The 18,703-nt window shown below is 41.4% G+C and overlaps 1 protein-coding gene across 2 annotated transcripts in view; it reads left to right on the top strand.

Annotated features, from left to right (window-relative positions):
* The window catches only part of sema4ab (sema domain, immunoglobulin domain (Ig), transmembrane domain (TM) and short cytoplasmic domain, (semaphorin) 4Ab), a 66,149-nt gene that overhangs the window by 26,772 nt on the left and 20,674 nt on the right, over window positions 1-18,703 (top strand). For both annotated transcript variants that reach the window (XM_063185518.1, XM_063185519.1), the window contains exons 3-5: window positions 1,669-1,829; window positions 2,417-2,476; window positions 6,998-7,096. In XM_063185518.1, coding sequence (XP_063041588.1) covers window positions 1,669-1,829; window positions 2,417-2,476; window positions 6,998-7,096 — 320 coding nt within the window. The remainder of the gene's footprint in view (window positions 1-1,668; window positions 1,830-2,416; window positions 2,477-6,997; window positions 7,097-18,703) is intronic.

Genomic DNA, 18,703 nt, shown 5'->3' on the forward strand with positions numbered 1-18,703 from the left:
AATATCAAAACTGCTAAAGCAGAAAATGGCTAGTCGGGCCGATTTCTTGCTCAATCGCAGGTCAATCGTGAGTCTCGCATCGTGCAGTGTACATGGGGTAACGACAAGCGATTTCGCCTCACGATCGTGCAATCGCAGGGTCGCAAGAAAATCAAAACGGTTTGAAATTCTGGTCGTGGCTCGTGCGTAAATCGCACAGTTAAAGCAGTGCTACGACCCGATTTGACACTCCACATGCACAAATTAATATAGGGCCGTGCGATTCGCTGTTGAGCGCGACCTCATCTCCACCTCAGGTGCGCATGTTCCCTCCTCTGCAGACCAGGGAAACATGCTCGCATCCGTCTGTCGGCTCGTGTAGTGTGAGGATGTGAGTCGTGAGCTGTGAACTTTTAAACAGTGAAATTCCATCGTGCAGTGTGAGCAGAAGCTTAAGAAAATGCTTAAGAAAATGTCGCACAGTGCATGCCCGGCTTAAGTCACACAGATATTGGTTTTGATGGTGTTTGAAAGCTATTTTCTGGCTCTATGGTATTCATTGTTCATTCACTGAGTAATTAATTCAGATTAAACAACTAGGACAGAAGCAGATTTAAGGTTGTGGACAGATTAAGTGTTGTGTCAACCAGTGGGGTTTCTGAGGGTCTCGTGCCTTGTGAAACAAGACAATAGTCTTTGTCATTAGTACCTCTGGAATGCATAAGTGACCTGTTAGGGCTTCTGCACAACGGCTCCGACAGCACTGCGGAGCACTTTCGCTTCCGACACAATTCCGACCCCCAAACCCAATTTCACACGAACATAGCATTGATAGTCAATGGGCGGCGCCGACAAAATAGAACTTGTCTCTAATCGCTATCCGACATCCACGAATGTTCGCGGACATCGGCGCCAGTGTGCGGGGTTCTATTGAAAACAATGGAATCGAACTTTTGCGGAGCAGTGCTGCTCAGCACTTTGTCGGAGCCAGTGTGTGGAAGCCCTTAGAGTGAGGTTGCGTACACAAAGTACATTTGACAGAGGTAGTACATTTTTTGACATTGAGACAGAGGCTCGGCTAGAGATGGCTCCTTGGAAATGCTTTGGAGCTCCATGTTCAAATACATTGTGAACAACCTTTTTGGTTCTACTTGAAGGGTCTAATTTATTGCTTGAACACATCAGCAGCTGGTTTGAGATCAGAACCTGCGCTGGTAGTTGGTCAGCCTGAACACGCTGTGTGTGCTGTGACGTCGAGATGTTCACGCACATGATGTCCATTCCCATTCAGCCCATTACACTCACCACAGAGACATAAGTGGTCAGCTGCGACAGCAGCAGCTCTGCACAATGAATATTGCATTCACTTTAACTACATTAAGTTGCATTGACGCTAGCCCATTTGAATTGTTCATGAAGTTCGCCAGAACTAGAACATTAGTGGCCTTCAGAGAGCAGGTGGGAAGAACTCAGAAAGACAGCAATCACTCAGGCACTCTATAATTTAAGACATATGTAGATCAGATGCATGCATGTTGTAGCCTTTTAGTATATGTATAAAGAGATATGAATATAACCGTTTATTTTGAATTATGTGGTTAACTATCCCTTAGCTTTGATGCAACTTGACAACGTCAGCATTTTTTTTTAACCGTTTAATTTTTTTCCCCCACAATTGTATTTCAACAGGTAACCCAGGTAGGAGGTTAACCCACTTCACCAGTCCCGATGTCGGAAACACCACGACTCTGTTGCTGAGCGACGACGAAGACGTGCTGTTTGTGGGTGCACGTGATGTCATCTTCTCCTTGGACATTAGCCAGCCCAGCACTATGGAGCTGAAGAATAAGGTCAGCAGCTTTTGTGGCCCCGCCTGGTGGCCTGCAAACTTAAATCAAAATCCACACTTACGAAGTTGTTAAATACCTCTTATGTACGCACTTAGTGCAGTATTAAAGCCTTAGTAGAGATTTCAGACAATTGGTTTTCTGTGCATGTGTGTGTGTACATGTGCAAGTGTGTGTATGTATGTGTGTGTACATTTTTCGTACAGCCACTATGGTTTTCATAAACGTAATTGAAACTGTGGGCATTTGAAGACAAATTCAAGACATCCATTTTCAAAAATATTTTAAAAATGTAAAAATACATTTTAAATATTTTGTTTGTCAGTTAATATAAGTAAAATGTTTAAATGTTCCATGCTCTCAGGAAATATTAAATAGTATGAAATCCAGTTCCAATTGCCCTGATGCTGTCTTAAAATCAGATTTAAAAAAAAAACATTCATGAAAATTGTATTTAAATTGCTTTTATTGCACTTTGGAGAGTCATGTTTAAATGGAGTGTGTTGTGAACTACAGTACTGAGAGTGTGCTTCAAGGTGTTCCATAATGCAGTCCAGTCTCTGATGTAGTGTTCTGTCCTGTCTCTTTAGCTGGACTGGTCACCAACGGAAAAAGACTTAAATGACTGTGCCATGAAAGGCAAGAAAAAGGTGAGTTTTAACTAAATTTGACCTTTGTTCTTACACGCAATATCCAAAACAAGCATGGACTTACTCACCCACTCACTCACTTTAAACATGCACCACATGTACTTTCCCTGTCTCTTTTTTCCCTCTTTCGCTCACTCTCATTAATACAACCCCCCACATCCATCTAGCCTCGCTACGTAGTCTGGAGACCATCTTTTCACTTTCTCGATTTGGAGGTTTGGTTTACGATTGACCATGGCGCTAATTGGACACTACGAATGTCTATGCGTGGGCCCGGGTGGTAATTTTGGAGATACTGCCAAGGAACATTACTGCTTGTACTAAGCTATTCGGAATTACTCGGTGACTCTGCGAATGTTTGTGCAAGGTAGAAAACACTTCAGGTGGGCTACTGGATGGATGTCACGGTTCAAATGGCCTTAGGGTGAATCTACTCCGAACCATCACTTTAATCCCATCATAGCATGTTTTGCTATTATATATCGTATTGTCATTAATTCTAATCATCTTCCTTTTCTACGTCAATTCTTGTCCAAGGACTACAAATGAAAATTATCCTCATGGTTGTAATTTGGCTCAATTGTAGGTATTATGTGTCATATAATCCTTACCAAATAAAATAAAATAAAAGTATATGATGTGACCTCTTCTTCAACCTTCTTGGCCACTGTGACCTCTTGTTCACCCCACTCGGCAGGGCTGGATTAACGCACAGGCTAGATATGGCTGCAGCCTAGGGGCCCCCATTTGCCAGGGGCCCCCTGATTGGACAAAAGTGAAAAATGGCAGAATTGTGACCATATGAAATATTGAAAAATCATTGGTTGTGTTGAGTGCAGTTGGCATGAGTGTTACCCTTTATTCCAAGGTCCTAATTATGGCACTGTCTATGTAAATTTGTAGTGAAATTTACCTTCCGTGGGGTCCCACAGCAACCTGTGGCCTAGGGGCCTCAGGCCATCATAATCTGGCCCTGCCACTCGGCCTTAAGAGTCTAAAAACAAACTGTCCCTACATTGTGGTTTTTCGCCCCCTCAAGTCTAGTTATTAGTACAGTGGCTTGACCCAGCAGTGTTGTGGTTTTTTTCACGTCTATCTCTGCTAGTTGCAAAAGCCTTTGCCATAGAACATCTCATCTCGTTTCACAGAATCATTGTCTAAAACAGAAGCTTAGTTTGGAAACATGTACAATTCGTATGTCTTGAGTGTCTGCTTGACAGTAGACTACGTGACTTGTGGTCTCGACTGTTGCTGAGGGGAAATGTTCTTGTTTGCGAGTATGTAGGCCTAATGTGGCCACTAAAGTTTCCATTCTGCACCTCTACCCCATTCTTAACCCTCTTCTCATGATTATAAGTGTCTATTTGTTTTTTCACATCTTCAAATTGTTAGCACGAAGTTGGCCTGTTCTCTTCTTACTTGTACAACAATTTTTTTGTCCTTTTTCTATATGTGCTTTATACATACAATTTAATTATTTTTACGCCATTCATCACCAAAATCCACCACAATACTTAACCTGCGTGAAGCTGGCCCCCCTTCAGACCCAAAATGCTGAAATAACAGTGCAGATTGTATGTATGTATTGTACAGTATGTGCTTTGTGTGTGCCTGATAGTGCTGTAAAAATGTTTGTGATATTAAGGCTTTTGAGTCATTTAAATGCTCAAATACTCATACTCATACTCTTTATATATTTTTCTGACCTGTGACGTCACGCAGCCCCCCCCCTCCACGTCCAAATTTCTCCAAAGTAGTCTCAATCGAAGGCAATTTGTTTGTGCTCATTTGTGCTGTGAAAATGAACGCTTCAATCACTTGTTTTGTAAAGTTACAGGCGTTTTATTTTATTATTATGCTATTATTATGCTATTATTTTATTAATAGCACAAACAAACATTTTTACAGCACTATCCAGCACAAACATAGCACATAGAATATGAAGTGTTATTTCAGCATTTTGGGTCTGAGGGGGGGCGAGCTTCACAAAGGTCAATACTTAACCCCAAATTGCTCCTGGTGGCAGGGTGATGCTCACGGTTGAGGTGGCCCTGTGTGGAAGTCACAGCCACCAGTGTGCGCATGTGAGTGTGAATGGGTGAATATGAGGTGGAAATGTAAAGTGCTTTGAAGGAGGAGTGGAGAAGGGCTATATCAATGCAGTCCATTTAGCGTTCTATCATTGTGTGTACGTACTTAGCCTATAGCAATGAAAAGTAATTGCTGTTCCTCTTTTAAATGGAATTTTCAGTGCTACTTTTTAAAGCCTGAATGATTTATATCAGTGGTTCTCAACCTTTTTTTGAACAAATGCCCCCTTGGCCTCATCAGCCTCCCAACGCCCCCTTGACCTCATCATAAGCCTTAAACACCCCCCTTAGTATTACAAAATTAAATGCGCTAATGCCCCCCAATGGCAACTAAGCACCGCCCCCTCTCAGCTGTATACTTCTCAACGCCCCCCTAGAGCTCCCCAACACCCCCTGGGGGTCTGTACCGCCCCTGTTGAGAAACGCTAGTTTACATTATAATGTCACCATGATGGATGCATAAACAAACTGCAATCCATAAGGCTGGCGCTATTCACGCACAATTGTGCTCGCTGTTGGCTGAAACCTGGCAATATTACGTGGATTTAAATCAAATATATAATAACCTGGCAGTTATATTCTTCTGTTTTCTTACAGGTTTGGCATTTATGAGTCAGCCTATCATCTTGCTAACGAAATTGCTTTATGGCAGTCGTGATCACAGCAATGCAGCCGGTCGACCAATCCAAACCCAGTGTGTGAAGCCACTCGTGACGTAATATTGCCAATAAAGACGCATTTTACAAAGACTAAGTGCTGTTTGAAAGGATAATTTATCCTGCCTTTGGGAAAATGAAAATGAAAACATGATCCCAATTCTCTCCCAAGCAACGGCAGCATCTGTGGTTGAGCTCCATAGGACCCCATTCATTCTAACAGCCTCTGTGCTCCTTGGTTGGCGCCACTTAGTGGACAGTACCACCCGGAAAAAAGTCGGGACTTTTGTCTCTCGTAATACCCATTAACCCTCTCTGCTAGCAAGCATACATCCGTTTTCCCCCATCATGCCTTGCAGCTCTTAGTGCTCCTCCTGAGCTTCTCCCACCACCCCACCCATCTCCTCGTGCACTGGTCTAATGGATCCCATTAGCCACTATGATTAGTTGAGTGGACTTGGTCTGTTTTCCCACCCACTCCCCACCCAATTCCCACACGCATAACGATACTGTCACAGCAAGCCAGCATCCAATAGCTACCCTTCCCACCCAGCAAGCCCACTGCTGACAGTCTCCTTGTGTGATCACGTTGGCTCCTAAGCCTTGAGGTCTCCTGCATAAAGCTTGCTTGTGCAGAAAAAGAGCTATGTATGCAACTTCTCATGCAAAGGTTTCAATGTACTGACTGACATAGAAATGTGCATGTGCAGTTTCTGTGTGCTTCATCTGATGTCACAAGGATGCCAGCTCATGAATCGGTCTACCTCTAATCCGGAACATACGTAGTTCCTGCTTCCCCATCATCATACCACAACCGAAGAAACTTTTTTTAAAATGAAAGGTGAAATGTTTTCAAGCTCCAAAATAGGTCAATTTGCGAACATCTTTTTGCCTGCCCAATTGTTTGTTGCAGTTCCTCTCACTGTTCTGCCACTGCTCAAACTTCATTCTACATGTTGCTTTTAACCCATTCGCATTCAAGCACTTCCATAATCTGAAACGTGGTGTCTCATATTTCAGTTTCATTTGTCCATAGTACTGTGTATGTAGAGTATATATTTGGTCTGCCAACTGTTCTATGATTGGACCTGAAAATATTGTCTTGGAACAACCTTGAAAATGAAAATGCAGATTTTTTTATTAGACACACATTTGTCTTTGCAGTTGCTATAAGTTTTTGAAAGAGGGTATGATAATCTGTGTACTTGGTAGTGTGAGGAAGAGCCTGTGTACTTGAATCTGAGAGCATGTTTGTGTGCGAGTGTTAATTGAGACAGTGTGCGTGTCTGTGTTTGTGTGTGCGTGTGTGTGCGCATGTGTGTGCGTGTGTGTATGTGCGCATGTGTGTGTGTCTGTGTGCGTGTGTGTGTGCGTGCGTGCGCGCACACGCGCGTGTGTGTCTGTGTGTGTCAGGAGACATCCATCCTGCTGAGCCAACACATGCCATCTCTCGCGGGTATTCAATGGGATCAGAATTGTATATCACGATTACATCTTGGTAACCAGGTAACCTAGTGGTAAGAGAGTTGGTCTTTCAATCTAGGGGTTGCCGGTTCGAATCTCCCCTGACCTCTTGCTACATCTCCATCCATGTCTGAAGTGCCCTTGAGCAAGGCACCTAACCCCACGTTGCTCCAGGGACTGTAACCAATACCCTGAAAAATAATAGTTGTAAGTCGCTTTGAATAAATGAAAGCGTCAGCTAAGTGTAATGTAGTGTAACATCTTGGTAACCATGCTCTTCCTTCTCTCTCTCTCTCTCTCGTCCCCTGCAGGCCGACTGTCCAAACTTCATCCGAGTGCTTCAGGTCCTCAACTCCACCCACATGTATGCCTGCGGGACCTTCGCCTTCAGCCCTCGCTGCACCTACATCGTAAGACACATTATTAGCACTTCCAGCTGTTGTTTTTCACTGATGTTTTTATTTTTAGATGCGTCCTAGCATCTCTAAAAAAGGGTATGTCCGTTGGACGTCGGTCTGTCTGACGGTCGGTCCGTCAGTCTGTCTGAAACGCATTCTTGAAATAATTATGGCCCCCTGTGTCCACAAGGTGGCAGTGCATAGACTGACGCATCTTTGTCTGCCTGTCGGACTTGTTTTTATAGATCTTGCTGTTCCCTCTCATCTGACACATCTACCCATGTGTCCTTCTGCCATTTTCTTTTTTTTTAAACACACTGGTTTCTCCTCTCTCTTTTCACAACTTTCTAGTCGTGAGAGTGGGCCCAGAAGGAGGAGTGGCTAGCCAATAGCAGACCTAAGGTCAGGTGTATATACGCCAGCCCAGCGTAGCTCGCCTAAGAATAACATTTTCTGGAAAGTGTAGTTCGGTTTTTAAACCTCCATTTTGATTTCAGCTCACCTAAGGTGTGTACATGACTTTTAAGGCGTGGACCTTAGCCAATAATTCGAATTTCTCTAAGTGCACGTCTACACACTCTCTGTCTATTTGCACATGCAGATACGCATGATGTTAGATGTTATGTGAGGCATCGTTTGTTTCTAATCACGTACGGCAATTCTTTATGCTTCTATGTTGATGCGTCCATTGTAAGAACCCAAAACGTAATAACTGCCCAAAACGTAATAACTGCCCATAATGTAATAATTTGGGCCCATTTGAAACGTAATACAACCCATAACGTAATAACTTGCCCATAACGTAATAACACTTCCCAACCCATAACGTAATAACGTTCTGCCCATAATGTAATAAGTTATTACGTTATGGGCAGGTTATTACGTTATGGGCCTTACACAAAAAAAAGCTTTGATAATGTAATAACGATGCCCATAACGTAATAACTGCCATTAACGTAATAATTTGGGCCCATTTGAAACGTAATAAAACCAATAGCGTTATAAGTTCCCAATAAGGTAATAGTAAACTATGAACCAACCCAGCCAGACTGTGCATGAGATTCAGAAGAGGACAGCTGAAGAAGTTCAAGGCTTCTTTTCTTCCATTTTTTATAGAATGTAGCAAGGAAAATACTTTTCAGCTATTAGTTATATCCCCAAAACGCGGGGCGTAGGGGATGTAATTGTTTCGCGTGCACCGCCACTGCATCCACATCCACCGTCAGCCGCCGGCCGCCGCATTAGGTCCTTCGTGGCGTGTGAATGCTCTAGGATAGGGTCATGAACTGATTCAAGTTTGGAGGTCAACACTTTCAAGATGGCTGGATTCAAGATGGCCGAATTTTTGTTTGGCCCATAACTTCTGACCGGGTGGATGGATTTGTCCCAGATTTGGTGTGTGAATGCTCTAGGATAGGTTCATGAATTGATTTGAGTTTGGAGGTCAACACTTTTACACTTTCAAGATGGCTGAATTCAAGATGGCCGATTTGTTTTAGGTCCATAACTTCTGACCTGGTGGATGGATTTGTCCCAGATTTGGTGTGTGAGTGCTGTAGGGCAGGTTCATGAACCGATTTGAATTTGGTGGTCAACACTTTCAAGATTGCAGAATTTTCATTTGGCCCATAACTTCTGACTGGGTGGATTGATTTGCTCAGTAACACCTTATTTTAATGGGTCACCATTTCAGTGGATCTACCACATTAGGTACAGTATAATAACCAGTGTAACAATATTTAACACCATGTAATACTATTGTAATACCAGTGTAACAATTAGGGGTGTAAAGATAACCGAATTTGGATCGGTTATCGTTATGCAACATTGAATCGCACCGAATCGGCATTCAATCACACCGAATCGCTAAATATTTTTTATGAATCGTCCCTGAATCCCGGAGCCTGTGATTATTTTATTTTTTAATACTAAGGGGAGCATTGGCAGGGTTTTGATGAGGTCAATTGGGAAGCTTACGATGAGAACTGCTCCACCATGATGTAGTTTAAAAACCTATCTATCTATCTATCTATCTATCTATCTATCTATCTATCTATCTATCTATCTATCTATCTATCTATCTATCTATCTATCTATCTATCTATCTATCTATCTATCTATCTATCTATCTATCTATCTATCTATCTAATATGGGTGTAAAGATAACCAATTTTGTTTTTTTAAGCACAGACCCTAGACTAAAAGACAAATTAGCCAGACAATCAGAATTTTCCTGAAGTGGAAATTGTATTCAGAACCTGTTCAGATACAGGCCTTATAATTTGGTAAACTTTACCTTCAACCAGTTGGAAGTTTTAAACTAAATTAATGAACCCTGGTGCAATTTTATTTAATTAGCTTATATTCCAAATCACATAGCCTATTTAAATAAACACGAGTGCATTATAGGCCTAACTTTAATTTCAACTTAATGTGAAATGCAGCGTGCAGTTTGACCTATCTGTGTGGTCTGGTCTTTGGTCTTTTTAAAGATCAACTAGGCCAGCAATATGTTGCCCTCGTCTCACTGTGGTTTGAGGTTCTCTTTTTGTGCGCTGACCAATACATGGTTTTCATGTTAATAGGCCATTGACCTTGATTGGTGGTGCTTTTGTTCACTGGCATTGCCATGTCTTTGCATTGGACATGGATGTACAATAAACATAGACACTTAAATTGCAAATGTTGCAGTGTTTTCCTCCTACTATATATCTTCACTGAATGGTCAATAAATCTCTTTTTGGCTCTGAAACTTAAAATATATACATGTTTCCACAACATATGGCCATCTAAATTCTGATGCGTCCAGTGCCACATGCATGCGCTATCTGCATTTGTTTCCCCATTCACTTTGCATTAGATTATGTCACTATGCATATTATTTTTGTTTCAGTAGCCTACACATCAAACAGAACATTTTGAGGTTGGCAACCTCACCCATTCAGGCCTACTGCACAAACCAAAAGTCTGAGATCTTGGCTACTAAAGTATAGAGGGGGCTTGCCATGATGAAGTCTGGGAAGCCCTGGGAAGTCTTGATTGTATATTGAACCATTGTTGTGATCTAACACAATTTGCTGCTTTTGTGGCAGCAGCCGAGCAGAATATTTGATAGTTATTGTGCTCTATGTAATGTTTTATTTCATTAGATAGAGGCCATGGATATTGAACATTTGTAGGCTATATCAAGATACAACATGTAAATATGCCAGAATGTAAATAATAAGAAAGCAAAAAAACAAAACAAAAAAATCTATTTTCTCAGTTTCGCCCGGCCTATTGTGGCCTGTTTTCTTGTGGATAATCACATTTTTCTCAACAAATTTTCTCCCATGGGAGACCATGCCCCCAGACCCCCCTAGTAAGACTCGTATACAACATAATCCCCCAAAAACGCCACTGCACACCACACATGTGCGCACCGCTGCAGCACACGCGCCACTCCGTGCCACCGCGCCACGCCGCACCTTTCTCACCTTTTTCACCTTTTTCACCCCTGACCCGTTTCCATGCCTGTTAATACCATGTAATACTATACCACTTACACAAAAATACATAATGTAAGTACAAAATTGGTACATGGTATTATACTGGTATTACATGGTATTAAAGGAACAGTCCACCCATTTTTGATTTTCACATATTTGCAGTATTTCCGAGCATTATTCATGAACGTGCGTATCATTTTCTTTTCAGAGTTTTCAGTACTTACATTTATTGGATCAGAATTATTAGCATACCTTAGCATAATCACTGGAAGTGGATGGGGGCAATAGCATCAAGCCACAAGTGACCGCGGCACGGGGTTAAATAGCTGGTTTGCACTCTGGTGAATTTTAAATTAATTTTAAAGTAGTTTATAAGTACATTTGAGGATGTTTTGTTCGCCCCCATAGACTTGCATTGCTACACTTAATTTGGCTATACCGTTTAACTAGGCAATGCAAACACATAGACAACAACGATACAGTATGCACATTCATGAATATTGCTTGGAAATACTGCAAATATGTGAAAATCAAAAAAGGGTGGACTGTTGCTTTTAGTATTGTAACACTGGTTATTACACTGGACCTAATGTGGTAGATCCACTGTAATAGTGAACCATTAAAACAGGTATTGGAAATCGAAAGTGACTGCATAGGCTAGTTACAATGGTAAATATGTAGCCAATGGTAAGTGTTTAGCCAAGTGTTTTAAGTTAACATCAGCCAAGGTTGGTTGACAGGTATGCTAACCATGCTAATAATATTACATTGTTAACTAACTAAATTTAATTCAATAGATTTGAAATTTAATTAGCTATTGCTGTTCTTATGCCCTGGTGGAACAGACATCTACGTAGGGGCTGTGATAATGTAGTTTAATGATGATATCCAACTACCAATTATGGTAACATTGCTTATTATATATATGTATATGTATACTATATATGTTTATATTGTTTCTAAACTGAATCAGGTTAGCTGATGTGATTACTATACTATCTTAAAAAATCTAGTTATGGTACAAAATGAACTGATTAACTATAAATCTAGTCTTACCTGGGTGCCAATGATGTAGTCTAATAATGTAGGTAGACAACAGATTTGGTCAACCCTCTCTTTGAGAGGAAATATTTAGTTATTTTCAATTCAATTCTTTATTAAGGGAAAGCCCTTGAGATGTTCCATCTCTTCTTTGAGGGGGTCCCATGGATTTAAAATAAAGAAAACAGCTAATAAAAGTTTTTTTTTAATTATTGTTAGCCAAATAACGTAATGACCTGCCAAATACCTCATTATGTTATTACCAGGGATGCGATATTGGCACCAGTGTATCGGTATCGGGTTCAGATATCAACATAATTCAAAGATCGGATCTTATCGGATTGGATTTTTCCCAAAATATCGGAATTTTCCCAGTACTGACATTGAGCCAGGTGTAACCTTATTTTGAAATCATGACACTTGCATTTTATTTTTCAGGATGGGATACTTGGGCCTACCTCAAGTTGAAACCCATGCATATATGTGGCTTTGATATTGGATCAGAGTTGTATCGGTATCGACAGATATACAAATTTAGATATTGGGATCGGATTGGAAGTGAAAAATGTGTATCGGTGCATCCCTAGTTATTACAGTACATTATTGGTAGAGAAATATTATGTTATTGGCTTCACTACGTTTCAAATGGGCCCAAAGTATTATGTTGATGGCAGTTATTACATTATGGGCATCATTATTACATTATCAAAGTTTTTTTTAGTGTAAGGCCCATAACGTAATAACCTGCCCATAACGTAATAACTTATTACATTATGGGCAGAACATTATTACGTTATGGGTAGGGAAGTGTTATTACGTTATGGGCAAGTTATTACATTATGGGTTTTATTACGTTTCAAATGGGCCCAAATTATTACGTTATGGGCAGTTATTACGTTATGGGCAGTTATTACGTTTTGGGTTCTTACAGTCCATCTTGTCAGGAATCGGTTTGCGTGAGATGTAGGTTGGTGGACCTCATCCCCGGACGAAATGCTTGTTGTCTAAATAGGAAATGGCAATGTGCCCTAATGGGCATGGCAGTTATATGTATGGTCAGACAGACGCAAAGCTCAACAACTGGAAATAAGTTCCCCGAAATGACTGAGACGTGGTCACGGAGGTCAGGCATTGCTAAAAAGCTTTTCACATTATGCTTTTGGATTTAAAAAAAAAAAAAATTAACATTTACTTTTGGGCACTTTAGCCTTTTTAGCCTTTATGGATACAGGAAATGATGGCAAGAGGGAGATGGGCATTTGGATATTACCCAGGACGGACTCCAATCTGGGTCTTCATGCATAGAGCAGTGACTAGCCAGAAACCCTTGAAGACGATGAACATACATGATTGACAGGCAGGCAAATGTGCCATCATAAGAGCAGTATATATACTAGGCCATTGATTCTCAAAGTGTGGTCCTAGGACCACTAGTGGTCCGCGAGGGGATTTCTACTTTTCCAAGACAAGCAGTAGGCTATGTTTGTAACATGCTTACAAAGTGAAACATAGCTCAAGTCTCATTTTTACCACAATAAGAGAGGCTTCTAAATGTGAATAAAAAACAAGAGATCTGCATCCAAATTTGCAGCGTCAATTTAGCACCTGTCAACTGTCAATTCAGTTGACAGGTGGTCCCTGAACATTTTTGGGGGGACACGTGGTCTTCGGCCTGAAAAAGTTTGAGAAACACTGTACCCCACACCCCCTCCTGCGACCTAATTAAAGGTGCCCGAAAACTGAAAATGTGGTGCTTGAAAAGTGCTTGAATTTGTTAATGAAAAAGGTATGGGAACCCTGTATAGAGCAATAGAAACCATGACTGTCTGAAGCAGAATATATAAATGTCAGTGACATGTTGCCCGTATGTAGTCATGCATAATTTCACTGGGAAATACAAGGCACCGATTTCATAGAATGGCCCATACAGTATACTGTTTACGGTGTACGGTTATTGCACGGTCATTTTTTGTATGTTTGACTTCATTGCAGGCTGCATGAAACCCGAGCAGAGGGCCACATTTGGCCCTGGGACTTTGCTCACACCACTACTATAGCAGATGACCCTGTATCTCAGTCCCTCAAACATAATCATTTTATTACATACTATTGCCATTCATGTACCAGCATGAAAAAATGAACTATGTTCATTGTAGAGGTCTTGGGCTACAGGCTTTAGAACTTAATTTACAAAAAAGACAAGTCCCCCTCCTTATTAAACTGGCTGTAAGTTGGATGAAAACATCTTAACATTTAAGAAAAAATAGTTAAATCATGTGTCTTGGATATCTAATGAACACAGGTGTGTGGACATTGGTCTGTGGATTTGGTTGAATTCACTTGTAATGTCCAAATCCTTTGTTTTTGTTTTGAAGTGTCATAAGAGACATATTAGATTACCGTTCTACCACTTCCTCTATACATAACCTACATTTATGCTTTCCATTATCAATAATGCAATTACATGTTGGTATTTTTTCTAGATTGCTGTTGTTCAAAAGCGTTGACAGCCTTTTAGCCAGATAAGAGGCGTTGTCTCCACCACCAGCAGCAGCACTAATGTACCGGTAGCCACTACCAGGGCCGAATTAAAATGGTCCATGGCCCCTGGGCTACAGGTTGCTGTAGGCCCCTGCGAAGGGCAAATTCTGCAACAAAAGGACATGGACAGCATCATAATTCTGAGTCATTAATGAGGGACAATAAATGTCCATCAACTGTGGAGAGGAGTATTAAAATGTAAAACTTTCTTTTTTCTTTTCAAAATGGCCCCTTGAGGCCAACCAGGGGGGCCCCTGGCGGGTAGGGGCCCCTTGCCTGCAGCCATATCTAGCCTGTGTGTTAATCCGTCCCTAGACAGTACATGCCATTACTGGCCACTCGTGCTGTTTCTCAGTGTTATGATGCATCACTTCTGGTCATGGTTGCAATTCCGCACTAGTGGTTTCCTGTCCACCCTGCCCATCATCAGCTGCGCTGCACTGGGCGGAAATCTCTTTCGACTTTTTTGTGTGTGTTTCCAACCACAGATCAGTCTCGAACCTCACTCTTCATTCCTCACATTCTTGTCAGCTCTTGACTGAGGACGCCATTGGACTCTAGCAATGGCTCAGCAAAGTTGTAGCACAGGAGCCGTTCATAATTTGTTCTCTCCAAATTCACCCTTAGAAGAAGAAGTGGTAGAAGTAGAAGTACTTGATTGTCACCATACAAATGCAGATGGACACAAAAGTAACTGGAAAAGTGCTCAGAGAGCACACCTCCGTCCTCTGGTGCAGTGTTTCCCAACCAGGGGTACGTGTACCACTAGGGGTACGCGAGCACACCTCAGGGGGTACGTGGAGAAATGTAATAATAACAAATACATGGAGTGTAATAATAATAAATAATAATAATTGTATTTGTATAGCACTGTGTCATACAAGGCATGTAACTCAAAGTGCTTAACAAATGGGAAAAAACATTGTTAGAGATATATTTAAAAGGAGAGGTATAGAGGAGAGGCAGAAAAAGCAGGAAGGCAGAGGAAGAAGAGATAGACAGAGAATGTAGAGTCATAAGGTCAACGTAGGTTAGGACCAGGATTCCTAGATGTGTAAGGTCCATAGTGGCTGGGCCTATCATAAGTCATAGATAGTCACACAGAGATTGGGCGCTCAGGTGCGGCCCCTGGTGGCATCAGGGGTGAGGAAAAACTCCCTTTCGCTTGATTCATAGTTTGTGAGGGGAAATGAAGAGGTGGGTCTTCAGCTGCTTCTTAAAGGAGTCGACGGAGGTGGCTGATCGGATCTCGATGGGGAGGGCGTTCCATCTCTTGGGCGCATAGCAGGCAAACGCGGCGTCGCCGATCTTCTTCTGCGGGGGGGAGGGAGTCCTTAGCAGCTTGGCATCAGTGGACCTGAGAGCTCGAGCAGGGGCATAAAAAGGGAGCATGTCTGAGATATAGCTAGGGGCAAGTCCATTTAATGCTTTAAATACTGTGAGCAGAATCTTAAAGTCGATTCTGTATGAGACAGGTAACCAGTGCAGGTCTGCCAAGACAGGAGAGATGTGCTCTCTCATTCTGGTTCTTGTTAGGATTCTTGCCGCAGAATTTTGAATGAGTTGCAATTTGTCAATTAATTTTTTTGGGAGACCAGAGAAGAGAGCATTGCAGTAGTCTATCCTACTGGTGACAAAGGCATGAATAAGTTTCTCAGCGTCTTGTCGGGGGGCCAAGCCGCGCACTTTGTTGACATTTCTAAGATGGAAAAAAGCAGATTTTGTTATCTTGTTGATGTGTAGCCACTTTGGGATAGCAGAATAGTTGTAGAGCATGCGTAAGGGGGGTACTCTTTATATGACAACATGGCTTAGGGGGTACGCGGAACAAAAAAGCTTGGGAAACACTGCTCTGGTGGACAGAAACGCACACTCACATGGCAAACGTACAAACAAATTAATGTGCACACAGTAAACTTGGAAGATTACATAACCTGCTTGGCGGAGGTAATAAGTGAGTTAAGTAGTTAAAGCATGATGGATACTCTCTATATCAATATTTTTAAAATAACAAAATCCACAATGAATATATACAATCAAGTGTGCTAGTGTGGATGTTAACGTCTCTGTTGGACTTTGCAATGTTTTGACTGTAAATACATTTTTTAATACCCAGTGCACAGACATCCATTTCATAGAGTTCATACTTTGTCCAATGTAAAGCTTTGTGCTAAACCTGAACATACTATTGATTGACCATGGGGGTATTCCATGAACATGGCTAAGTGATAAACCTAGCTCAGGTAACCTACAGGAAATGGTAAACCTGCTAAAAAGTTTGCCCATAGATGTCAGGTTATGTCATTTGTAGTTAGTGAAATTAGATGTCCCCAGACTCTTCTATTAGATAATTTACCACCACCTCAAGGTTAAGTTAACCTGGTTTACTACTGAGTCAGCGTCTTGGAATACTCCCAATTAGTATAGGGATGCACGATGTATCGGCCGTAACATCGGTATGGGCCGATATTTGACATTTCTCAACACATCGGACATCGTTCTGATGGGTAAAGCTGGACTGATATTATAACCAATGTTTTTTTTTAATTTATGGTTCTAAAAGATTGGACTTGACAGTGACTTTCATTGTTTGTCTTCTAATTTGTCTCTATTTTTTATCTAATTTCATCACAGGGAGTTAAAAAGTCTTTTTGAAAATAAAAGAGGACCTTTAAAAATTCAGTTTGCATCATTGTCAGTCTGTATTAAATGTTATCTCTTTATATAAAACAAGTCCGACAGGCGGACAACAGATGCGTCCGTCTATGCCCGTTCTGAACCTTTTTTGCCCAAACGCCCCCTTGGCCTCCTCATAACCTGTCAAGGCAATTTATCAATAAGCCTACCATGTACTGTATAAGCCTGGATTTGAAAAAGTACCATAGGATTTCAACAGTGTTGGGCAATTTACTGAAAAACTGTAATGCATTGCTGATTACATGTTACTGTCTTTTCAAAATAATCCCTTACACTACATTTAGCAATGTGGGGACCTAAGGCGAATTTAGCTTAGGGGGGCCATCGGTCCATCCCATATCACATTTTTTTTAACATAAAATCTCTATTTTTGTTAGGCTATTTTTTTTTTTTTAAATCACTTTTTTTTTTTTTTTTTTTTTTTTAATTACAAACATAAAAAACAGGCAAACATTACAACCCTTTCTGGACAGATTTCAATGAATAGGCTATTTGCAATTTTGCATAGGCCTACATTAAATAAACTAAAATGTGAAATTCTCTTTTCACTTTAATATGAGAGCAGTGATGTCCCCCCCTCATGTTATTTCATGTGTGAGCATGATGCTGTCACCTATTTGAAGTGACGTTGATGTTGGATTTCATGGAATACTTTTAAATGCCGCTTTGGGAAGAAAACAGAGTAGGCGACAGGTGAACTGTATTTCTGTCAAAACAGTGGTTTGCAGGCGTTTGCGTTTTCACGTGGATATTGTCTTCGTGGACCGTAACAGACAAACCGTAAGTTCCATAAACTAATCAATGAGACATTGGCTACGTGTACATGATGTTTTTAAGTCCGATTTAATAAATGCGATTTAAATAGATCGGATTAAGAGTTATTTTGCGATGTGTATACATGGCACTTTCACTTAAATGCGATTAAACGTCTGGGGAAAATAAAGCATTGCGATTGGACTGAGGACGCACGTGCTGAGCGAGCCAAATAAGGCACGGGGGCGTGGTTCAATGCCACCGAGATGCAGGTCATCTTCCCCACGAAAATCGTTGCCTCAGGCGGACTGAAATCACAACATTTCCCCCTTTCTCCCTGGATCATTTACAATGCTACATTAGCTACCCTGTTAGCATAGAAAAACGAGTGGTCAAATGGTAATGTGGAGTAACTTTGTTGTGCTTCATTACTTCGTGGGGCACTTTTACATCAATATATGGAAGCCACAACATTTATAGTCGCTTAGGGACTTTAAATTAAGCAAAACTTTCATGTGAAAATCAACAGGAAGTGCCGCCATGTTTTTCTCACTGGCAAAGAGCACGGTTGGTTTGCACGCATGAGCTCCAGGCCAAAACTGAGCGACTGCCACCTTGTGGACACAAGAGGGAATCACAGGAGGGAATCACAATTCAGAAACGCATCACGGGAGGGAAACACATCACGGGAGGGCGGACGGACGGACGGAGGGACGGACGGACGGACGGACGGACACCAAAGCCTCTTATAGAGATGCGTGGGACGCATCTAAAAAAAAGAAGAAACATCGGTACCGGTCAATATCGGTTATCGGCCAAAACCTCAATATCAATATCGGATATCGGTATCGGCCAAAAAAAATGACATTGTGCATCCCTACCGATGCTTTTCTAATCCTCTCGTGCTGTACTGTATGTGGCATGCTTTGCTGGCTGATGGAACGTGTCACCGTTTCTAAACAGCAGTAGCAGCAATGCATCTTTAGTGTTCATGTTTGCACGTGGCACGAGGAGGGATTAGTTTAAATGCTTCAGTGGGTTCTTTCGTTGAGGAAAAGGTGCATGAAAAGAAAACCCTTCTAGCCGTTTAGAGCTAAGT

This window comes from Engraulis encrasicolus, chromosome 20 (assembly GCF_034702125.1).
Source record: "Engraulis encrasicolus isolate BLACKSEA-1 chromosome 20, IST_EnEncr_1.0, whole genome shotgun sequence".
Lineage (NCBI taxonomy): Eukaryota > Metazoa > Chordata > Actinopteri > Clupeiformes > Engraulidae > Engraulis > Engraulis encrasicolus.